This window comes from Pygocentrus nattereri, chromosome 28 (assembly GCF_015220715.1).
Source record: "Pygocentrus nattereri isolate fPygNat1 chromosome 28, fPygNat1.pri, whole genome shotgun sequence".
Taxonomy (NCBI): Eukaryota; Metazoa; Chordata; class Actinopteri; order Characiformes; family Serrasalmidae; genus Pygocentrus; species Pygocentrus nattereri.
In genome coordinates, this window is record NC_051238.1 from 6607016 (window position 1) to 6632461 (window position 25446).

A 25446-nucleotide genomic window follows, 5' to 3' on the forward strand; every position below is an offset into this window, starting at 1 on the left:
AGGGTCACAAGATGTTCCTCTTTATTAAGTGGCCTTACACGGTAAGGGAGGGATAAAGTAGGATTTGCTGGACGGGTTGAAGGAAAAAAACTGAAGCAGCCTGTAAGCAGAGAGGATATTCACTCATATTTCATGCTGTCTGGCATGTGTGCTATGGGTACTTTCCACATTCTCTGAGTGAATTTCGTGACTTACAGTAACACACACAGCGTGCACAATCAGAAAAGAATAGTAAATGACATACAGACAAGGTTAAAAGAAGTTGAGAGAGTCCATATGTTCGTGTGTTTATTCAGAGAGAAGTCACAAGTCCTTCCTGCTTTTTTTGAAAGGGGCAAATAGATAGAGAGGTATTTCATTAACACTATCATGAGAGCTTTCGGAGCAGCTTGATTCGACTCTGCAGTCTGTAAAACGTGCCAGCGCCACGAGAGAAAGTGTAAACTCCTAGAATCCCTGGCTTCGCCTCCTAGAAATACCAGCCCCATGTTCATCTGTACAGTTGTTGAACATGAGGGGGTTGTACTGTAAAGCACTGTAAAGGTGTTTTCCTTTCAGTGGGTCATGTGACACGGTGAAGACACTGTTTGTCTTTGGTCTGTGCTGAAAAATCACGTTTTCTGTGTCAGCTGTGATTTATGAGACGCATTCCTGCTGAGCACTTAAATGATGCAGTGGCTTGTTCTTCTTCTTTGTCTCATTTGTACTTATTCACCTTTATCTCGTTTTAACGCAGGTCTGAAATGTGAAATGTTCCTTTGGTCCATGTGTTCTCTGAGGCCTGCGCACAAATCTGGAATCAATCACACCATATGGCCAAAAACTGTATCATGATAAATTTAGTCTTTTGATTATATGGGACTAGTGCTTTTAATAAAATTAAAAAAGCTGCTTTTATTCTGACATCCATATGTGACGGTACACAAAGTGACTGTATTTTAAAACAGCATTTTTTGACATTATGATTCTTTTGTTACTAAAATGTAGTGTAATGTACATTCATTTTAAAAACCTAGAATTCGTTAACTTATTTATAGCATAAAACTGGTTGTTTTGCCACTGTGTGAAGGGGTGGCCAAATCAAACATCCTGATGCGCAAACTTTGGCCCACAGTAGCTGTGATCTAAGGTATAACTAAACAACACATGACCACTATAAACCAAACAGAACAAACTCAATGACACGAATGAGTTAGTAGAGGAAAGTAAATTCTGTTTTTAAATGAGCTCATAGTGTGAACTACCAATAAAATATAGGCATAATTCAGTGGTTGAGCTGTATACAATGTCATTCTGATTGTTTTGATGTGATGTTCACTGTAGAGAAACTTACTAACTTGGATTTCTTTAAAGTGGTGGTGATAGGAACCAGTGGTCACTATGTCTATAACATAAATATAACCATTTTATTTATTATCCAAAACCACCAGTGAACCTACACTAGCTGTTGTATATAATGTTGATATGATAAAATAGTAGTAACACTGAAAACATTTGATTTATTTGGGTTCTAGTTTGCTTTACAACACCTTTCTTGTACTTTCTGCCAAGAATGGATTAAAAATATATACATTTTAGCCCCACAGGGCAAAGAATGTTGGAGATGGAGCTGCCGGGTAGAAGGAGAAGAGGTAGACCTCAGAGAAGGTTTATGGAAGTAGTGAAGGTGGACATGGAGATGGTTGGTGTGAAAGTAGAGGAGGCAGTGGATAGGGCAAGATGGAGGCAGATGATCCGCTGTGGCGACCCCTAAAGGGAGCAGCCGAAAGAAGAAGAAGAAGAAGAAGACATTTTAGCCCCAAAGCTAATGTTTAAACTGTCGTAAATAATTCCTTTGGCATCAAGCAACATATTCAGAAGCAACTTCGTTTGAGGAGCCTTTTACAGGCATGGAACACTTTGGACGTCTGGTTCCTATCAACACCACTGTGAAAAGTTCTGATTTGGTCAGGCTGTCCAGAACAGAGCGTTTCACATCAAACCATTTAAATAGGCAGACGTTTTGAGAAAGTGGTGGAATTGCCCTTTAAGAATGCACACTGACCATATTAACTATACAGAAGATGCTTTATGAAGTGATGCTCTATGTCTGTAGATTAAAACACTGAGCAGAGTCATTTTTAACATGCTGATGCAGCTCTAACTACCAAGCCCTTGTCTCTGTATGCTGAAATAGTGTGTAAGATACGTGGGTCCTGTTTGAATGACCATGCCTCATAGTTTCTCTCTGCTTAGTCATTAGGCTTTTTGGTGGCAGTGGTTGGGATATTACAGCGCCTTGCATCATGCAGGATGTAGCCATTTGCAGCCTGTAATAAAAGGCAGCTTGTACAGTTACAGTGAGTCTGGATGGTTTGGCTTGAGGTGGTTTTGAAATACTTCTGGTCGTTGGTCATTTTAGAAGTCGTGATATCCACCACTGTTTTCTTTCTTTCCTTCTAGAAAAGACACAAAGCACATGAAATCCGCCCTGCACGGCACACGTCAGACGACCACGTGACTTTCTCTCTCTGTTTACAGTTATCGGGGGCGGGGCTAACGGAAAGGGGGCGGTGAGCTTATAAGAGGCTCAGCGTCTCTGCGGATTCTCCACCTTCCACCACATCAGCCCCGTCAGCTCACGACCGACATCTGCTGCTTTCCGAAGCAGAGAGGGGTCAAACAACGGCGTCCAGACTGGAGCTTTAAAACGGAAAACACCACCAACGACGGGGTGAGTCGAGCTTGTGGTGCTCGCGTTGCTTTACGGTTAATGTAAGGGCTTTTAAGCATGTTAGCAGCATTCGCTGTTTTGCTGCGAATAAGGTTCAGAAACGAATAGCTAGCTTCTTATTCTAATTTCCCAGTCCACCTTAAATGGTGCAGTGGATGCCTGAGGCGCCAGAATGGAACTGCTGCACCATTTAAGGTGGACTGGGAAATTCGAATGGAAAATTAGCCCAAAAAATTCGACTCAGACCTCGTGTAAACGGTCTGTTTTGTGTTTTGTGCTTGTCTGTTTATCTTTCTAATTCAGCTAGAAGTCATTTGGGTTGAAGTACAGTGGCTAACGTGAGCACGTTGTTGTTGGTTGACTGGCTCTTGGTCCAGCCATCTGGCGACCTGTCTAAAATCAGTGTCTTTCATTCCTGCTCCACGTTTTAGTGGCTCCCCTGCTCGAATACACCCAGTTTCATCTCGGAGATGGTTTGGGAATGAGCTGATGAGTTTAATCAAGCTGAGAATCACTGCTGTAGCTAGATGGTTTGCTGCTGCTGCTGCTGCTGCTGAATGGCATTGTTCTCCTACATCAGTCAACTCTATAGTCATCTGCCATATTAGTGTGTGTACGTTGGATGAGGATGAGTAATAATGTTAGCTGTGACCATGAAATAACATTATAACATGATGTGCTGTAAAGACTAAGTTAGCTCAGCCAAACAGGGTACATGCTGGGTTATTCTTGGCCGAGGTTTAACTTGGCTGGCATGTTGGGGCAGAGCCAGAAACCCACTGCTTGTACGTGTTCTTATTCATGGCTGTGGCTGCTCAGTTCTCAGTTGTTGTGGTGTAGCTATAAACCCCCTGCTGACGTAGAAGAGTTGTGCACATGTGCCTAGTTGCAGGTTAGTCATTAGTGTATGTATATATGTGTGTATAAATACATATAAGGCAGTATATATACATGCGAGTTGGGTATGTATAAATGTATGTATGTTTGTGTGTACTGGGTAGGTAACTAGGCACCTAAAGGGTTTTAAGTAATGTGCTTATCTCAGCTATAAGAAGGATTTTGCTTGTAAAATCACAATATATCATTAGAAGCAAGGACACTAAACATAAATACCCTACAAATTAATAAAAAGATGTATTCAGCTAGGTTATGTATATTAGACTTTTTCAACAAGAAGTAAGCATATAATAATTGTAAAAATACATAAATGTAAATAACTATAGCCTTCTATTTGTTTCTTTTCAACACCCAGCTTGACTAACCACTCCATTAAATTTAAATCAAGTGGGCTAGTAATTGGTCACTTGTATTCTTCTAACTACTCTTCTAAGAAGATGTAAATTTATTTATTTATTTGTTGTTGTTGTTTGTTTGTTTGTTTTTATTTTTTTATGACAGGTTTCCCCTTCGAAGCACACGGTCACCAGACGTCATTTAGCCAAGTGAAGTTAATCACTGAAGCTAAAAGACCACCGTTGTTGCCACCAGCCACCAATCCAAAAAAGTCACTGATTCAGGAAAAGAAAAATGGTGCAAAACAAGATTGCCGCTGTAACCGGATTTCACTGCTCTTTCAAGGTGTGTTGACACACACTTCCTCTGAAGTTGGTGATGCTGCAGGCTGTCATAGACTTGTTGCCCTGGCAGACGTGCCACAATGCATGTTGACTACAGGTGGAGTCATAGGACATTTATACATCAGTCATTAATGACTACTGTTAACTGAGCGGATAGTAACCAACATAAAAAATGGATAAATGTTACACAAGTTACAGATTCACCTGGGATGACTACAGCATACATACAGTGACCTTGTGCACCGCTTTTGGATTGGACTTTGCCTAAAATGTTTACATTTCTGTTTTATGTAGGGCCAGAATCCTTTTGAATCAGAAGAATTCAGCAAAACTGGATCCCACCTTCTTGACACTGCCTTCAATTTTGATTGTTCTAACCGCCCCGGTGAGTATTAGGTTTCATGGACGTCATGCATCTTAATAATTTTTGTCTTCAAGCTGGAGCCCTATTTTCATGACCTTGTAAACCCGTGTTTATGTAGTGCTCTGGCTCTTGTTGAGGTTGTTTTGCTTGAGGCTGATGAACCGCTTCTGAAACCACCTACACGCAGTAACTATCATTTTGGGAAGGCTGTTACCGCTGTGATGTGGGATAAACCCACACCGCTGCTGTTTACAGTAAAGCGTCAGAACCTCTTGACCTGCTTTTGGTCCACTTGCCTCATTGCCTGTGCTTTTTATAGTTAAGCCTGTCTTCCATCTGCCTGTGTTTATAGCTTGTCCCACAGGATCAGCGTCTTAATGTCTTTTTTTCCGTACTGTCTTTCTGTTCTAATTTTTAGACATGCCATCCAGTCAGCCAATCGACATACCCGACGCTAAGAAAAGAAATAAGAAGAAAAAGAGGTGCCGGGCAACAGACAGCTTCTCAGGACGGTTTGAGGGTGAGTAATATGTCATTTGCATATTCTGCCTACAGTGGTATATCCGTTCTGCCACACCCATTCACACTGATGTTATAAGGGGTGCTTCAACCTGGATTGCTTTTTCAATGGGGCACAGTAACAAACACAGGCTGTCTAATTCTAAGCAATAAAGAGATCATGTAAAAATAATGTCTTAAGTGGACCTTGAAAGAGTACAGACCAACAAAAATGGGCCCAAGGATATTGAATTTGATTCATATTCTCTAGCACTACAATCTATAGCTGTGTTAAGGTAATTGATGGCAATATCAGTCAAGTTACCTCATTATTCACAGTCGTAGTCATGCAGCACAGCTTTAGCAGTCTATAATAATGGAACATATGTATTTCCTCTTTTTCAGATGTATATAAGCTTCAGGATGAGGTGTTGGGGGAGGGAGCCTATGCAAGAGTCCAAACTTGCATCAGCCAGATCACCCAGAAAGAATATGCTGTAAAAGTAAGACTCACTTCCTCCCTGTTTAGTTTGGCTATAAATCAGATTCTAATATCTAAATGAGAAGTTTATTGCAAAGAAGTACATTATTTGTAGTATCTTCCAACACAACAGCACCCTGAAAAATTAAAAGTGGGATTCCAGTGTTTGTGCTGAATGAGACAAGCCTCTATGCACATGTGCTGTTTCTTGGAACAGGTATTGAGAGCTGATCTTCCTGTTAAAGACTTGTGACCGTACTTGTTTTGCGCCAGTGGCATTTGCATGGCTATTATGATCGATATGGACTGATGTTATGATGTTACATTCCAGAAGGATGTGGGTTGTGAGCTCAGTGTTTTTTCAGTTTGCATGTGACTGAGTCAAAGTTGCATACAGCTGAGCATATTTCAGATTTTTTTGCTTTATTTGAGCCATCATACCAACTAGATTTGACAAGTTAGCTGTTGACTTTTATTTTTAATACAGCGGTATTTAAAGAAGACTAATGAAAATAATTATGCTGCAAAAACAGGCCGTTTTTGTGATGTCATATAACCGACTCATTTACATGTACACTTATTCAACCTACAGCAGTGAAGCGTAGACCATTCAAGCTGAAATTGCAAGGAATGTTCTAGATTTGAGTGCCTTTTTGAATTGATGCAAAATATAGGGCAGCCAGTCCGGACAGAGCTTATTTACATATATCAATCTTATAGGTTCTATAACAAAAACAGCCTGTTTATTTTTTAGGGATAAAGAAATGTTGGTAAAAGGCATATTGGTGCATAAAATCACACATCATAAATGGACCTCAAGTAAAAAAAAAAAATGAAACATGAGAAACTTGGCATAAAAGCCCTTTAAGTTCAGTTAAAGGTTATCTTAGATCTGTGTTTTGCTACGCGATGAGGGCGCTAAGCTATGAATTGTGGTGGTGGTGTTGTTGTACAGACATTCAATGCTGGCTCAGCAGAGAAACTTCCCCTGTTGTTTTTGTTGGACCATCCTTAAAGGCAGCCAATCAGAGCGCTCAGCTGTTGCAGCCTCCCCTACTCTTCAGTATCATTGGCCAGCAGATCGTCCAGTGGCAGGAACACGGCGTTCTGTTCTGGCATGTACAGACAAGTGCAGAAAAGGAGGGGCTGGCCTAAGGTTGTGACCCGTAACGTTAACGCACTTTCCCCTTTTTTCGTTTCTTGCGCAGATGTAAGGTGTGGCTTGGAGAGTAAACGTTACTTGCTTGAGGCAAGTTGCCTTGTGAACACACTTTTGAGGAAGTTAAGCGTTGTGAAATGCTGTGGGTGTTTTGATTTTAGGGGCACGTGTGCTTTGGTACAGAATGTGCTGTAGCAGCACTATTTAATTTTTTTTCTTCTTGTCGCCTATAGAGCCCAGCTAACTGAAATGGGGGGGGGGGGGCTGGGGTTCGTATTGAAACTGATTACCTGTACTTTTACTCAGTTGCACTTCCAAGAGGAGGAAGCGCACTTTATGCATTTTGTGTGTTTATTTAGACCCTTTAGGTCTCAAGCAGTAACATTCAGTGCAGTGGTTTTGACAACATTGCAAAATGTTTGCATGGCTATTTTATCATACAGTGGGATATGATTAAGATTAGGCAGATCTGTGTTTGCCTAGCATTAAAGTTCCTAGTATTGTTTTTAAAGTGTGCTCACCTTTTAGCTGTTAAAACATTTTGTTTTTACTTTAATTTCCTAGTATTATTGCACTATTTATATCTGCACCAACAACAATTTCCAATTTCTGCTCTTGCAGAACATATGACCTCATTGTACACTCTACTCTCAATCTGTACATATGTTTATATATTCATATCTGTATTTTTTAACCACCATACTGTCCTTCTGCACTTCATATGTAAATAATACTGTATTTTGCGCTTCTGGTTAGATGCTAACTGCATTTCGTTGGCTCTGTACTTGTACTCTGCACAGTGGCGAAGTTGAATCTAATCTCTTATACTTTATCATGTTTAAATGTTGATAATTTAAACTAAAATATACGCAAGACCCCATGTTTGATTTTGAAAGCACACAATCTTTGTGTATAGTTTCTCTGCACTTTTGGAGCTGCACACGTTTTCACTACAAACGTGCAACACGCAGGCTTCTCTACTGTTGTTTGTCTACAGGGGGGCTTTGCTCTCCCGAGGGGTGCTGGGCCATAATCTCCTATAGGTCGTTTTGGGTGGGAAGGGGCACGGGCGATTGAGACCAGATGTCTTGGTCACCCCTCCCCCTCGATGAAGGGTGGTGTCAAGGGGGGTCGGTGTTGGTATCCCAGTCTGAACAAAAGGGAAGGCTGAATGAAAACAACCCCGCTAGCCAGCCAGCCTTAACCCCACCCCTCCCCCACATACGTTCAGTGATTTTGGACATGGGCGTCTTGTTTACAAGCCTGGCTTAATTTACAGACTCGCTGTCTGGCTCTGTAGGGTCCTCCTGTCAAAGCTATGAAGATTTACGATGCTATCCCTCTCAGTGGACTAAAATTTGAACACCTCCATCTCAAACTTTGCAGTCATAGTCGTACAGCCTAAAGTTATGCATGCATACAGATGCACTTTTATTGTTTATTTGATGCTGTTTTTTGAAATATTTGCAGCCAAACTAATAGTAGGAGTACTTGATGAGATGAGATGAGATGAGATGAGAGCTGTATGTTTTTCCGTTTTCCTGTAAAGTTACCTTTTTGAAGATACAAGGTTCCAACATACAATAAGTGTGTTTTGCGCAATCCTTTTTTTGCTGCTCTCTCTGTGCAGTTTTCCTCATCTTGAAACCGATGTATGCATTTATGCAGAACTTTTCTCTTTTTGCCCTGCAGCCGTTTTTCTGTGCTGGTATGAGTTTTCATGGAGAAAGGTTGCTTTTGAGTGCTTGCTGACTCAGCTGTGCTGTGGTTTGTTAGGGAATGCAGCGTTAGCCCAGTCACTGGGCTCTAATCCTGGACCCACATTGTGCGCTGCTCTGCCCTAAAAAGCACCTCTAATCCAGCCACGGGAAAAGCCGCAGGTCCAGCCTGCAGCACGCGGTCAGAGGGTGAGGGGGCCCAGGAGAGCCATGCCATTCGGTGTCAACAGTCCATTTGGCTACCCATAGAGGATTGTGCTCTTCATAAACCCCCTGCCCTAGACCAAATTTAACTTGTGCTGTTGTTGAGATTTTATTGCCATGAGAGGTTGACCTGAATGAACCTCATGAGGAACTTGTATTTGTGTGACGTCTTGGGGCTCTTTAGACTGGAAAATGGGTTGAAATCTATTTAGATACACAGGGCCTGCTTTTGCTGGTCTGAAAGAAGTGGGTTAAACTCCTCCTCCATAGTGGTCTATTAGCAGACCCTTCCAAAGTAATTAGGGGGACTAGAGGCTAAACGTGCAAAGGCAATTATGCTGAGACTATTGTTGGTGGTCTTTGATCCTAACCTAACGTCCTTCCTCTTTCTCTCGTCTTAGATCATCGAGAAGAGGCCAGGACACAGCCGAAGTCGTGTATTCAGGGAGGTGGAGATGCTGTATCAGTGCCAGGGCCACAGGTAATAGATTAGTCAAAGCTGTCGCTTTAGACAGCCAATTAAATAAACATTTAAAAAAAAAATAGATTTAAATCAGTTAGGCTAGTAGACTTCGGTAAAAAGGACAAACCACACATTTCAAAGCAGAGCATCTTTTGGAAATTAATTTTAAAAAGTTATTCAAAAATTGGCTTTAGCCCATCATGAACGTTCCCTCCAGTAAAGTATGCTAGGAAGAAGCTGGGAGAAATCAATCACTTGACTATGACGCTCGCCCTGACCCAGATAGACTCCAGCCCATGAAGACAAAGTGTCTGTGTAATGATATAGGCAGCTACCCTATACGTCTAGAAGCCACACTCGATCAATAGGAGACATCTCTGGTGCGTCTTCGTTTTGTCTACATCTGAAATTTAACACCTGGCTTCTGAACTCTGGCTTTCTGCAGAAACATTCTGGAGCTTGTGGAGTTTTTTGAGGAGGAGGAGAAGTTTTACCTAGTGTTTGAGAAGCTGAGAGGAGGTAAGTGGATCTCTTCAGCATTCTCTGGCCCTGTATTGCATTGTACCAAGCTGCGTCACACGTGTTTATATCTATTAGACATTTTTGAGCCAGATTTTGTAATGCAGGGAAAATTCCTTCTCTGGTACAAAGGGAGGAAAAAGTAAATCTGTATATTTTGAGGTATAAATAATGATTCAGTCACAGCTTTTAAAATTGTGTGTTCTAGAATTACAGAACATTTGAAAGTGGTAATGCGGCTAATAAAACTAGAAATCTGGTGCTGCACCTCAGTGGATAAAACTGTTACCCTCCACTCACTTGGCAGTCAAGGGTTCAGTTTCCCCACTCAGGCAAGCACTGCACTACATGATTGGAAGTTCTCTGGGTAAAACCCCTAACACTAACCGTTGCAACATTATTAAATAGTGAGTCATGTTATACACATACATGTAAATCTAAATGTTGAGGAGGCTGGTTGGCCGTATGCAGATGAGGCCTTGCAGATGGTCAGGTATTTCTGTACAGGCCTTATAAATATGGTTACCGTGAATATGGTTGGCTTAATATAACTGGCTTTAAGTGGTGCTAAAGTGTCTCTTATGTGTTTTTGTTTTCTGCTTTTCTCCTCCAGGCTCTGTCTTGACCCACATTCACAAAAGGAGACACTTCAGCGAACAAGAAGCTAGCATTGTGGTGCGAGACATCGCAAGCGCTCTGGACTTTTTACACAACAAAGGTGAGAAGGACTTTTGATAGAAGACATGTAGAGTCTTTCTGCTCCTCTCATGCCAAAGCTGGCCTCCTTATTGTTTTAGGAATTCTGCATAGGGCATGCTTTTTGGCGGTTGGTAAAGGGATATCGAAATGCTTCTTGATATTAGTTCGGCCTCTTACTGGAAAGATGCATCCCCAGAGTTCTAGGAAGAATAATGAGGAGGCCAAGAGTCTCATGTTTTGTCTCCTGCCAGAAGGATAGTTGGATGATGGGCTGCTTGTCTATTCATAGCTGTCCCTGGTAGCAGACTGTGTTGGAAACAAACTTCTTTGCTCCCAGTGCCCCCTACAATCCCACCCATAATCCCTTCTCATCCTGATGACCCTGGAGAATTAATGTATGGCCCTGTATATGTTTGTGTCCTGCAGGCATGGCACACAGAGACCTCAAGCCTGAAAACATCTTATGTGAACATGAGGACAGGGTAAGTCTTGTACAGGGTAGACAGGGTAGTGTCTCGTTTTTTTTTTTTTTGTTTTTTTTTGTTTTTTTTTTTGCTCTTTTTCCGAAGTTTCATAATCAGAAAATCACAGTGCATGTCAGTGCTTGCCATTGAGAGTTTGAACAATCGTAAGCAAAGTTTTCCCTCAAGCTTGTCCTCTTAACAAGAATATCAAGTAATTTGTGCTCTTTAAAACTTTTCACCTCTGTCCTCTTCAGATTTCGCCTGTGAAGATCTGTGACTTTGACCTGGGCAGTGGGATCAAGCTGAACAATGACAGTTCTCCCATCTCCACGCCAGAGCTCCTCACACCGGTAGGTGCTGTCTGTACATGTATGTGTGTGCATGAATGCTTGAGTGTTGTCATGTATTTAACTTCTCACTTTACAACTATTCACATTCCTAAGGCCTAGAATTCAGCCACTATGAACAACAATGCAGAATGCTAGTTATGTTGTAGGACTGGGCTGTGGAAGCCTGTGAATGTTTTAAGTTTGGGTTTCGTTACTCATTTAAGCCACTATGAGCATAGAAATATTGTAAAAATTAGTGAGTCTATTCAAAGACTATTGAAGTATTACTGTCTGTTAGATGTAGTATTATAGTATTGTTAGTTTCTTAGATTCAATCTTGAAACGAAAGATAAGTTGTTATGAGTTACAAGGACTAATAGTACACTAAACGGCCTAATCGCCTAAAATACCACCAAGGACATATTTTTAGTCCTACTGGTTGATTCATAAATAAAGCAGGATTAATAGGAAGGCCATGAGCCGATGGTGTTTCTGATGGCCACAAAGATAAGCCATTACTCATCAAGGGCCCCGTCTGGTCATGCTATTGGACGATTCTGGGTGGTATCAGCTTAATGAGTCATTCCCATTGGCAGAAAGAAGCAAATCAGTGAGGTCAAGGACAGGGTATGGCTGGATGGGAAATTTCTGAACTAGGGAAGACTTTGAGAGAGGCTGGGCTGTGCTTGTCAAAGTTATCAAAGCAATTCACATCCCTTGCTGCTTTATCTGTGTATCCTTCTTCTTTATCAGCCAACTGTGAGTGACTCATGGATAAGGTGTTATGTTTTGAACTTGGAAAAGGAACACTGCTGCCTTGAGAAATGCAGAGTTCAGCTGTTTTGTATAGGTTTAAAGGCTGGTGCTGCCACCCACATGGCTCTAAATGCATTGAGACAGCTGAGAACAGGTGACGGCTGGCGAGAGGAGGAGAGAGGCCGTGTAGATGGGGGTGGATGCTGTGTAAAGAAATGTTTGGCTAGGGGCTTTTGGTGTAATTTGAGTTGGGCACGGCCCCTGCACCTCCACACTATTTGTGGATAGAATGGCAAAGGGGTTTCTCATGTGTTCAGCCTATGCGGTGGAGGAAGGATGTCCCCCCACTTTGTCCATTGTGGAGTGTCTGGGCTACAGGCTAGTTTTGTGTGGCTCCCAGAAGAACGGCATCATATTACAGCTGGCTATAGGACTCACAATGGACACTGTCTTCTTAAAGGAGAAGTTCACTGATTCTTTCCAAAATTTTGCATACTATTTAGACAGAGAGAGGTAAACAGTCATTCAGGGTGGTTTGAGATGAAACAGTGCATTGTAGAGAAACTTGGCTACCCTGGTTTCTTCACAGTGGTGGTGATAGAAACTTGGGCAGAATGTCTACAATGCAAATACACTATTTTAATTTGTATCCAGATTTATGATTAATAATTGTGTAAAACAATGTCTCGGGCAAGCAGTGTATTCATAACTAGGCATTTAACTCTTTAGATGTCTGGTTCCTATCACCACCACTGTGAACACCATTGTGCCTCTTGTTTTCTTTAGAATGGAGCATTTTGCATCAAACCACAGTGAATTATTCAGTTTACATTTTATCAGTTTAATTATACAAGAATTTTGAAAAATCTGTAGACATCCCCTTCAAATGAGGACTATGGGCCAATCAGCAGCTGCAGGACAAAAACAAGACATTTTAAAAGTGGCTGCTTCTGCGATTGTGTGCTGTCTCTGGATTTGTTTTCATGAGTAAGCCAGTGTATATTTTTGCAGCAGTCATGTTGGCATTCAGACAAGGACGTACTTTATCATCCTCCCAGAAACACACACACAAATCCACCCAGGCCCAGAATTCTAGGAACACATTGTGCAAACTGCGCCTCTCAGGGCCCAAAGCAGAACCAACAATCAAACAGGGAATCAGAAAGTACTTCTAGCTTCTTGGAAGTGGGTTTATCAGGAACTTTAGAACTCTGTTCCACTTTTCACCCCTCATGCCTTGGCCTGTCCCTTTCGCTCCTTCACTTTTTCGCCGCACCCACCTCTTCCGAAGCCAGTTTCTTTGTTTTGCCTCTCTGGTGGAAAGTGGTAAAGAGGTGGGTACTGAGAGAAGTCGACCCCCCCCAGTGCCTAGCAACTGGCTTGTGATTGGCTGGCTCAGAGGGAGGGAAAGGTGGGGGAGGTTTGTGTGGGCGTGGCTTGTGCAGAAATGTGGAACATGCTTGTTTTGCTTGGGCAGAATCAATCTTGTCGGATTCTCAGTATCTCTCTCTGCACGTCCCGATGCAAACGTTTAGTAGCTGCATGATCTCCCTTAAGGCCGTGGCGTCTGCTTTACGTTTGGGGGGCTTTTGCTGTGAAGGAAATCGGAATCATGCACAGTGTAAATCTACACATAGCATAAAAGGGCAAAAGTTATTATGTACTGATAAAAATATGGAAGCATATGTACATATTAGAAGTGATGAGGTGCACATGTTGCTGAATACAGAGAGTCGGGGTCTGTAAGAGCTCTGGTCTCGTCTACAGAGCTTCAGGGAACAGGTTTGATTTTCTGAGAAACGCAACCACACAGCTTCCTGCATGCTGAGCACTGCATCGCCTCAGACTGTACCTTTTACTTATTCTTACACACACACACTCCACAACTACACAAACGAACAGCGCAGGGGAATTCAGAGCTTTGCTTAAAGGTAAGCTGCCAGCCCAGGAGGCTGATGCAAACCTCAGACATGAGAGAACACGAAACACTCTGTGCCAGCTGAGAAGCCACTTCCTTGTCACATGGCCAGGAAAGCCCCGCATTTGCTCTGCCAGTAAGGCTGCGTATGTCAGGTGACAGATTTGCACTCTATCTGCCTATCTTTCTCATGCAGTCTAACTGTCTATGCCAGAGACACTGTCTGATGCAAGGCTTCACTAGTTTTACACCATCAGGGATGAAGTAGAGCCTGAAAGTGAAAATGTACAATGCAGGCTATCGTTCTGCCTCTCTCTCTCTCTCTCTCTCTCTCTCTCTCTCTCTCTCTCTCTCTCTCTCTCTCTCTCTCTCTCTCTCTCTCTCTCTCTCTCTCTCTCTCTCTCTCCTTATCAAATACAAGCAGAGATAGCCTCTGTATCTCTGGGCTGTGGATTCCGCAGTGTACACCAAGACGCGTGATATGGTGTTGTTTGTTAATGACGGCGATGATGCTTGTTGAATACTGCTTACAGGAAATAAGACCTGGGAACTAAGGGACATGGGGAATTAAAAATAGGTTTGATGGAATTGAATATTAAGGGATTTGAAACAATAAACATAAAGGGGAATGGAACAGAATGGATGCAATTGAATCGAATGTTAAGGGAAACTTGTTAAGGGAAATGGAGCACAATGTCATTGGGAATAGATTTTTATTTTAAATTTTCTCCTTTGTTTGATGGAAATTCCACTTCCATCTGCTGGTGCAGAACACCTAATGGTGCGGTTTGTTCCATCAGCTGGAGAGGGTCAGAGGTTTTCATTGTCAGGACGGTGTGGGGGTAGCTGTGAAGTTTTGACCCGAATGCGGTGGGTGTTGAGAGAGGGCTAGCAGAAGCAGGCGGAGGAGGAGGGGGCAGTTCACAACAGCGGAGTCTTTGTCTGCAGCTCGCGGATTCCTACACTGCGAAAGTGCATTACATAAGGACTCAGCGGGGCGGAGCGCGACGACAGCTGCCTTCAGGGAGACAAAAGAAACGAGCTGCCGAGCACAAACACGCCGCTAGCTTTGACGCAGGGAAAAAGACGGTCCGCCTTAACAGCAGAACCAAAACAAAATGCACATATGGCACGTTGAGCCTGCAGGGTTTCACAGAGAAGGGGAGCTTTTAGCGCAAACTCAGGACAGGCCCAATAAGAATGTTCCTGATGCCACCTCCTATTAAAGAGACGTGACGTTGGGCTTAGGTTATTTGTGAAATAAGACCTGCTGATATGCCCAAGACTACAACCTGCTTTTGTAGGATGTTGGCTTTATGGCTCAAGTTTGCTCAGTGTGACTGTCAGTTACAGCACTCATAAACCAGCAATAGCTGTTAAGCTAATGAACTACTTTAAAAGCTTGCCCAAGGACTTTAACCTAGATGTTCCCTTGGATCAACAGTTTCTTAAGGAAAAATGCCCCAAAAGTGGAAGTTTCATAACAGCAGCTTCAGCCTGCATTTCATAATTACTGGTGCTTAATGTAGTGAAACGACTCTTTCTGATGAAAATGCTGATGGAAAATCTCCTGTTAAAGGGAACTGGCCTCAAAGCTGGCCAGCTTGAAGGAATGTCTTTGTTCTTATGGCCTGCTGGACCCGCTCACTTTAGACTTTTTTGGTTTAGGCTGTGTTTTGTTGTGTTATGATGTTTGCAGGAGGGTGTTTATGTGCTGTGGGTGTGCGTTAGTGTTACGTAAGAAGTGCTGGTTTTTTTTTTTTGTTTTTTTGTTTTTTTTTTCTCTCCCCCCTTCCCTCTTCCTCGGCCACTCAATCCTCTTTTTTCCTGTCCTGAACATTTGGCTTAGTTTCAGAGGCGGAGGTGGCTCCAGCTTGGCAGAAGACTGAGGTGAAAACATTCAGCTGAGCTTTCAAAACTTCCAGTGACTCACTTATCCTCAGTCACGTAATGACCATTTCTGCACTTACTGCACCAGAACTACTCGGAAATATTGAGAGGAGAGATTAAAAGCAGTATTTCTGCTAGCAGGGCCAAGGTCATGGCTGTAATTCTCAAGGAGCACACATGATTTAAAGAAACTATATCTTCTTTACTTTAAAGGCCCATATCCTTTTTATTACATTTTTATTTGATCCTTTATACAAACGTATGTTTGTGTAAAATCATAATTAATCATAATTAATTTTACATGACCATTTTCCAAAATGTCTTTGTGTCTTTGAATTAAACTGTCTCTTTCTGTTACTGTGCATTTAAGACTCATTAATACATTAATGCATTAATACAATTCTCATTCAAAAAGCTGGCAAGGCTGAAAGATTCTTTATAACTTCAGCGTGAATGGGCGGAGCTAATGTGCTGTAGGCCGAATAGCTGCATATGGATTGTTTTCATATATGGACTGGGGAGTGGCCAGTACATTTTGAAATGTTGTTTATATACCCCATAAATCTTTTTTTTTTTTTTTTTTTTTTTTTTTTTTAAGTTGAAAAATAGTTTTCCAAGATATGTGACCTTTTTGAGTCACTTTGGGGCAAGAAAAAAACACCTGCAATGTAAATAACCTCATGGTTGTGTGATGTTTTTGATTATACAGTCACAAAAGAATACAAATACAGGGCTAATTAGTTATTGGTTTTGCTTTATTAATGCTTTATTAATGTCCACATGGCGTGATCCTGTTCATGGCTTATCTCTAATCTCATTTCAGCGCGATTCTGCCATGTGACTCTCACACGGCCCGTCTAAGACCCACTCTGAGCTCTGCTCAAAGCACATGACCTGCATCAGCCGACACAAGCTTAGAATCACACTGGCCTGCTTAGAAAACCGCACCTAGACAGTAGATCCACAGTTATACACCACCCCCATTCCCCTCGCCTTTGTATTGGCACAGCACTCCCTATCACACCCAGACATAAGTGACGGTTCATGGTTCCGGTCTTGTGACGCTGTTAACAGCCCAGGTGGCAACTGTTTATTTTGTTCTCATTCAGTGACTCACTCTCACTTTCTCTTACTGTTGCACTGAAAACAGTTCCCATCAAAATGTCGTGTGGCAGTACATTCATCTCTCTCTCTCTCTCTCTCTCTCTCTCTCTCTCTCTCTCTCTCTCTCTCTCTCTCTCTCTCTCTCTCTCTCTCTCTCTCTCTCTCTCTCTCTCTCTCTCTCTCTCTCTCTCCCCAGTGTGGTTCAGCCGAGTACATGGCGCCTGAAGTGGTGGAGGCATTCAATGAAGAAGCCACCATCTATGATAAGCGCTGTGACCTGTGGAGCCTGGGGGTTATCCTGTACATCATGCTGAGCGGCTACCCTCCCTTCGTGGGCCGCTGTGGAAGCGACTGTGGTTGGGAAAACGGGGAGCCATGCCAAGCCTGCCAGGTACAACGCCATCCACCAACCTCTAGCAGAAGCAGCATTGTCTTTATGTGCATGTCAGCTGTCAGTAATAACTAGTACATAACTGCACCTGCATTGGAAACTAGGCTCAGACTGCAAATAATAACCAAATTCTGCTTTTTCCTTCCTAATTTCAGAACATGCTGTTTGAGAGCATTCAGGAGGGCAAGTACGAGTTTCCCGAGAAGGAGTGGGCTCACATCTCCTCCAGTGCCAAAGACCTCATCTCCAAATTGCTGGTCCGGGACGCAAAGAACCGGCTCAGTGCTGCTCAGGTTCTGCAGCACCCATGGGTCCAAGGGGTAAGGAACTGGACTTTTTCTTGTTTTAACTTCCTGGGAAGTATTGTCAGGATAAGAAATTGCATGGAAGTATTAACTATGATAATTACCTTCAATTTCTTTAAAATTAGATTAGATTAGATTGGATTAGATTATGTACATACCTATTGATGCCAATACATTAACATTTTTACAAATGTAGTGTTTGTAATTTCTCTGGATTAGCATGGTCATAAGTACATCATCCAGTATATATGCCAGGTCTAAGCATCTGTCCTATGCCAAGTTTGATTATTATTATTATTATTATTATTATTATTATTAAAAATAAGAAAATATCTGCTGGCACTGATGGGAATCCAGTATCACAGTGCAGCCATAGAACAAGCACTCATGTTTAAGAAATAATTAATTAAAGTATTAATAAACATAAGTGAGGGACTGACTGAACCCAGATTTAAATGTAATATTCCCCCCACCCCTCTCATTTCTTCAGGGTGCTCCTGACTCTATGCCCTCCTCCATCCTGCTTCAGAGGTGAGTTTGTTTGTTTATTTATACTACATATTACAGATTAGGCAAGATTAATTATTGGGTTTAAAACTGTTTATATGAATAGTGTGAGAAGTTAAACTCATCCGCCTCTTTTCCTCATCTGTAGGAACAGTAGTGCTAAGGACCTGACGTTTTTTGCTGGGCAGGCGGTGGCCGTAAACCGCCAGCTTGCCCAGCAGGATGACCTTGAAGAGCAGCAGAAGGAGGAGGACGCCCCTCAGGTGGTGACGGTGGGCGCATGCTCGATGCGCCTCTCGCCTCCTTCCACCTCCAAACTGGCTAAACGGCGGCAGAGGAGCAGCCTCCTGAAGGGGGCACCGGTCTCAGCCGCAGAACTCAGCCAGCTCCTCGCTCCACTGGTTATCATTGGGGACTGTGCCTGAGAGGAGGGCTTATCTGGTGATGGACAGTTGACATCTTTGTCTGTGTGAAGGAGAGAACGTCTCTGCTGCAAGTGTCCCTCCCCTTCTCTCATAGAAAAGGGATACCTCATTCAAAAAAACAGCAGTGCGAATGTGATCAAGCTTCCGGTCACCCATTGGCTTTCATCACTAGTCATCATTCTTGTTGATCTTTTTGGATGAAGTATTTCTATATTAAATATCTCACCCAGTTGCTCTCCTTTATCTCCCCTCTGGGCCCCCCCAGCACTTCTCCCAGCAACTTGGCATAAGGGGGCACCACTGGGTTTGGGACAGGGCATACGAAGCGTTGGGTCAAAACATCCGTTTTAATTTAAGACAGAGTATTTTGAAGCCAGCCAGCTCAGACACCAAAGGACTAGAACACCCACAATCCCCTTCTCTCCATCCCCCCCACCCCCAGCTCCCTATCTTGTGCTGCTTCCACATTGCAACTGGATCCACTGTGAATAATTTCTCAATGAGAAGACATTGTTTCGTTTCAGGAATGTTTCTGCCTGTACGTGTGTATGTATGTGCGCAGATGCTCCATCGTCAGTAGGTTCATGCACACTTATGCAACTCCTGATGAAGGTAAATCAGGTCAGGCGTGACTTCAGTGGAGCTCTCAGTGCCTCAGCCCCTCACCATTAGTGTCATTTTCTGAAAGCCTTTGAATTCCGTCATCAGCGGATAATCCTCTATCCAGACCAGACCGTTAGGAGCCATATAATGCAGGATTGGCCATTAGTACCAAAACAATAAATGCACTTGGCCTTTTTTCAGGGCTAGAGTGCTTGCAAGCATTTGGTCGTTTCTGAAAGTGCACTTTCATAAGCAAGCACTCCCCCCAACCCCCCCCCCTGCCCCCCCCTTCCCCCTTTGCAAGGTCATCTGCTTGAAGATTTATGGTTTCAGCACCTCAAACTTACCTTCTATTTGGGATGTTTTCATTGGGGGGAAAAATCCTATTTGAATTCCAATGACTGACACAGCAGTTAAACTAAAGTACAAAAGCCTTCATGCCACACTGACACATTTGAGCAATGGTTAAGATCAGTATGAGCAAAAAATGCCTTTCACTTCATTAAATGCACACCAAGAGGGGGTTATCATGTGGTTATGCAAGCACAGGTCTGTCCTTGTGACTATATGAACTCCAGCTGGTCATGGAATAAGGCTTTTATTATGAAGTGTCCTCCCTCTCTTTGAAGGAGGGAGGGGCTCGACTACTTTATTTTGGCACTGATGCCACAGCTCAATGGTACAGTCATTAGAAAACCATTGCCTTGTGGTCACTGCCAAATAAGTAAGCATTTAACCTGTTAAGCGGTCCTTTTATAAAGTAATTTAAAAGTAAGAAAAAAAAAATGGAAAAGCATTCCAGGAAAAAAAAAACACACCAGGAGAAAAGAAAAAAGAAAAAAAAAGTCTTCCAAGAAAATGTAGTTGTGTACGTGTGAAAAGTTCTTTTTAAAGTTTACTTTTGTGTGTAACTCCAATTGAAACTGTGCCACACTGATGTTTTAAGCTTTGTTAAGCTTTCATTATTACTATAATAATTATTATTATTTTGTATCTTTAACCAGGTGCTGTTCAAATGTTCAGGTGCAACACCTGATTTTTTTTTTTTTTTTTTTTTTTTTTTTTTTTTTTTTTTTTTTTATATAAAGACTCTTAAGTATTCATGTTGATGATGTATTGTGTAAGTTGGGAGTATGAAATTGCGAGAGGGGTAAGAAGTACAATTTTCTTTTTTTTTTTTTTTTTTTTTTTTTTTTAAAAACAGTTGAAGTGAGAAAGAGGCCCACGAAGGCCGTTTTTTCAGTGTATTTGTGTTGAAATGTATTTTCTCAGAAAGAATTGGTGACCCAGAACAGAGGCAAGGTTGTTAGAAAGTGAGTCTAGATTGTGAACTATTATTATTATTGTTTATTTTTTTTATTTTTTTATTCTTCTCTAGATTGTACTTGTTTTCAAGCATTAATGTCACCGTTAAGAAGGCACAAAACATCTGAGCATATAATCCTGTTGAGTGCATGTTAACTGAGCATTGCCCACTGGGCAGTGCGGTTCTTTGTGGGAAACATCAAACAGAGGCAGTCCTCGCGTTAAAGGGAAGATCCACCAGTTTTCCAAAATTTAAGCCTGATTACATTGTTGAGATTCAAGCAAAGTTATTCAGAGTGGTTTGCTGTGAAAAGTTCTTGCAGTCGGAACCGTTTACAATGGTGGTGATGGGAACCGGGCGTCCACCTCTAAAAGCTTATTATTAGTTATTACGCCGAATGGTTATGGTTACTCAGCCTGTCTGAGTACATTGTTTAACAATAGTTTGGCCTGAAATGCATTTTTGAAACTCTTTCATGGTTGAAGGGCACATGCTGGGTGTTGAGAGGCGCAATAGTCCTTTTTTGCGGTTTACCACTATTTATAGTTGCTCTATTTGTATTGGCTAGACTTTGTGACCCCTGGTTCCCTTCACCACCACTGTAAAGAAACCCAAGTCAGTATGTTTCTGTGTACAGAGCCATTTCACACCAAATCACTGACTGCGTACATCTTAACAACAAAATTGTACAGAATTTTGAAACCTTGGTGGAATTCCCCTTTAAGAGCTGATTAACTGAGGACACTGATTGTAGTGTGTGTGTGTGGGTTTTTTTTTTTTTTTTTTTTTTTTTTTTAAGTCTTTCTACAGTCGTGTGTTTTGTGGAGGTTTATGTCTTATAATAAGACTTACTTGAATTGTATATGCAGCAGTTTTCTCACATTTTGCTCGGGAAACTACTTTGCTACAACAAACCAGTTTATAAAAAAAAAAAAAAAAGAAACAAAAGCATTCATAAGCTGAAAAGGCAATCCTTTGGTTTGGAAAACTTTCATTCTGACCACTTCTTGATTCAGTATTTCATTTGCCTTTTTTATTTTTATTTCTGTTTTATTGCTTTTTTCTTTTTTTTTAACCGATACCAAACTTTGGCCTCTCAGAGGTGCTCAAAGAAGTCTGTGGCACTGGTGCTCAACTTTAAAGAGCCAGCCACCATTTTCCCCCATACATATGTTATGGACTGCCTTGGGTGAGTTGGGGATGACTGTGATCTCCCCTTGTTTTTATTAGAAAGGGGGTTCTGGGGAGGGTCATTCTTTGCGTGTTTGGAGAGTCCCTGCACAGCTTGTGAAATACAGCTGTAATTGTAGACCTCAGAGTGGAACTTTATCTCTCAGATGTAGTTGAGATTAAAGGGGTTCAGGTGCATTTTGAGTTTTTCTCCCTGTTTTTCATATAAATGTTCATTTTAATTTTATTTTTATTTTTATTTTTTTATTTTTATTTATAATTTTTTTTTTTTTTTTTGTGATCTTCTGGCCTGAAGGTTAAAGATCAAGTCTTTTCTGTTCCGCACTGTCCCCCCGCCCCCCCAAACCAAAACAACTCATGGGAAGAAGAGTTGGCGACTGATTTGGGTTTTTCATGTAGCAGGAGTTTTTACAGTTAGTGGATTAAGATAAGCAGAATTGACGACTGTTCAGTAGAAATGTCCTTTACCTCTTCTCCTGTTGGGCAGTTTGATTCTGAAAACCGAAAGGTTTCACTTCTTGAAAATGATCCCCCTGCCTGGGGTTTCCCTCAGGACGATGACAAAAACATTGATATAAAGAAGCACTTTACTGTACCATGTGGCTGACTTCAGTTCACTCGAAGCAAAATTTATGACTGTTGTTGCAGAATTTTGTATTGTTTTCTAATGAAAAAGAAACAATAAAACCCTTTGAACCACACACCCGTTGTCTGACTTGGTCCTTGTTGTTGATCTAACATTCACATGTACATGAATCAGGCGTAATATTGTGACCACCTCCTTGTTTCTACGCTCACTGTCCATTTTATCAGCTCCACTTTGTAGTTCTACAGTTACAGACTGTAGTCCATCTGTTTCTCTGATACTCTGTTACCCCCTTTTACCCTGTTCTTCAGTGGTCAGTACCCTCACAGAGCAGTTACTGCTGGACTGAGAATAGTCCACCAGCCAACAGTGTACCGAGGGCAGCGTCCTGAGACCACTGATGAAGGACTAGAGGATGACCAACACAAACTGTGCAGCAGCAGATGAGCTGTCGTCTCTGACTTTACATCTACAAGGTGGACCGACGAGGTAGGAGTGTCTAATAGAGTGGACAGTGAGTGGACACAGTGTTTAAAAACTCCAGCAGCACTGCTGTGTCTGATCCACTCAGACCAGCACAACACACTAACACACCACCACCACGTCAGTGTTACTGCAGTGCTGAGAATGACCCACCACCTAAATGGTACCTGCTCTCCTAACCCAGACTCTTCACTCCACAGAATATGTTTCCACTGCTGCAGAGTACGGTGTGCTTTACATCACTTACACCACTTTACACCCCCACTCTTTTGCGTGGTCTACAGCTTTGTGGGTGAGCTGTTGTTTCCTCTAGACGCTTCCATTTCACAATAACAGCACTTACAGTTGACAGGGGCAGATCTAGCAGGATAGAAATCCCACAAACTGACCTGTGGCAGAGGTGACATTGTATAACAGTGCCATGTTTAAAGGCAATGAGCTCATCAGTATGACCCCATTCTACCTCCACTGTTAGTCTAGCGATCCTGCAGGGCTATGTGCTTAATTTTATCCACCCCTTAGCAATGGATGTGGCTGAAACACCAGAGCTCAATAAATAGGAGGGGTGTCCCAATACGTGTGCCCACTCTGCTTTTATTAAAGCTTCCCTTCTTTTCAGGAGACTTCTTTCAGTTTTTTAAAGAAAACGATGTTTTTCCACACCTCTGAAGTTCAATCTTGGAAGTTGTTTTTTTTACATTTTCTACTTCTCACAATCAAAGTAATCCCAAACACATCCGGTGGTGTTGAGGTCTGGACTCTGGAGTGGTCAGTCCATTGTTCAGCTTCTTTGTTTGGTGTGTCCATCTCCTTTTCTCAGCGAGGTTCTTCTTGATCAGCTACACCTCCTTTCACACCCACAGCGCTGAATGGTCTTCTCACAGTGGAAGGATGGACAGAAACACCTGTGGATGTTTTCAGATCTGAAGCAGCTTGATCTTCTCCTCTCTCTCAGAGATCAAAGCTTTAAGTGCTGTTTATCTGATGGGGGCAGTTTTGCTGTCTGCAAGTTATTCCAGGTGGCTGTTAGGAGGCCCATTTTCTCTGTAGCTTTTCATCAGTTTTGAGCTACACTTGAACTTTTTTCATTTGACTTTCTCGATCTTTATGCAAGTGGATTATCTTACATTCCCCGAAAGACCTCCTGAGAAATTATTGTCTTGTACTTAAAGACCATTTTGACTAGAAATGAAACAAAAGAAGCTTGGTCTCTGACCTTTGTGCAGGACTAGAGCTCATCAAGTTTCCACTGAGTGGAAGTACAAGGTTGAAGGCCGTGACTGTACATAAACTATTTGCACTTGTTAAAAAATAACACCGAAAACGGATCCTGTCTCCACCTTCTGTGTTCGTTCACTTCCGTGGAATGAACATGCACTTTTTTCAGTTTTTACAGTGCTGCTGCTGGTTAGCCCTTATCTCTCTGTCCCAAGGCTGGGCAGCCTAGGAAGTGCTATTAGATGTTATCAATCCTCCGTCAGTCAGTCAGTCAGTCAGTCAGTCACCTGAGCTGAAAGCACATGGTGTGTTTTTACTTGGGTAAACATGGGCTTTGGAACAGTGCAGGGCCGTGCTTGGTGTTTAACTGGCAAAGCCAAATCTCACCTTTCCTTTTTGTGTGATGCAACCACCCTGCAATCGCATGACCACCCTGGTGCCCTTGTGTTTTGTATTATATTAGCAATATTTGAGTAAAAGGCGACTCCACTTATTTTCCAATGTTTCTGCATCAAAACATGGTTAACATGATAGTGATTGCGATAGGAACCAGACGTCTAGCTCAAACAGCTCCCTCGCAGAAAGCCGTCTGATGCCTGAGATATTATTCCAGCAATCTTACAAGGAGGTTTTGGCCTAAAAATGATTTTTTAATACATCTATAGTGGAGGGGTCCAGGCAAAATAGTTCTTTTTTCTTATTTTTCCATATAAATTCCATATAAAACTAGAGGACATGTGTAGGTTCACTGGTGATTTTGAATAATAAGTAAAATGGCTATATTTGTGTTGCAGACTTGGCCATCCCTGGTTCCTATCACCACCATTGTACCTGTAAGAAATGCTCCAACATTTCAAGCAACTGGCCACTGGCTTCTATTGTTAAGTGTTTTTTTTTGAGTCAGTGAGCTTTCTGTGCTTCAGGTCTGGTTCCATTGACTTCCATTAAAAGTAAAGTAGGTTTTTTCCTTCTCCTGCAAAGTTACCATTTTACCATTTTTGACAACAGCAATATGTAACCTGTGATTTGAGTGATACATGATAAGGAGGAGCCTCAGGCTGAGCAGGATTCTATGTTGTGCATCAAGGCCACACTGTACAAAACAGATATCATTGTTCAGTGTATGAGCTCAGGCCTGACTCAGCTCTGCTGCACTGAGCAACTGTCCTATCGTTGTGGATGTCTCCCTCTAGTGGTTACTTTGTTACTGCAAAATAAGCCCATCATTGAGCGTGAAGAAGCTTCAAGGGTTTAAAGTACCTTCTAAACTAATTTAGTCCTTCATTCTAGAACCATTACATCATATAAAGGTTCTTTAAAAACTAAACCACCAAAACATTTGCATGGGCAGGACAGTCTGCACTAAAAACAAACCGAATACTATGTATATATGCGTGTATACACATTATTTATATACAGTGGTGTGAAAAAGTGTTTGCCCCCTTCCTCATTTCCTGTTTTTTTGCATGTTTGTCACACTTAAGTGTTTCGGAACATCAAACCAATTTAAACAATAGTCAAGGACATCACAAGTAAACACAAAATGCAATTTGTAAATGAAGGTGTTTATTATTA

The 25446-nt window shown here is 42.0% G+C and overlaps 1 protein-coding gene across 1 annotated transcript; it reads left to right on the forward strand.

Annotated features, from left to right (window-relative positions):
• The first annotated feature begins 2593 nt into the window (after positions 1–2593).
• mknk2b (MAPK interacting serine/threonine kinase 2b) lies at positions 2594–22285 on the forward strand. The gene is made up of 14 exons (XM_037535831.1): positions 2594–2713; positions 4112–4291; positions 4585–4675; positions 5073–5174; positions 5558–5655; positions 9116–9195; positions 9623–9696; positions 10310–10414; positions 10822–10877; positions 11114–11209; positions 17053–17247; positions 17403–17567; positions 18043–18083; positions 18208–22285. The coding sequence occupies exons 2-14, from the start codon at positions 4241–4243 to the stop codon at positions 18482–18484; spliced, it is 1431 nt and encodes a 476-aa protein (XP_037391728.1). The 5' UTR covers positions 2594–2713; positions 4112–4240; the 3' UTR covers positions 18485–22285.
• The last annotated feature ends 3161 nt before the right edge of the window (positions 22286–25446 follow it).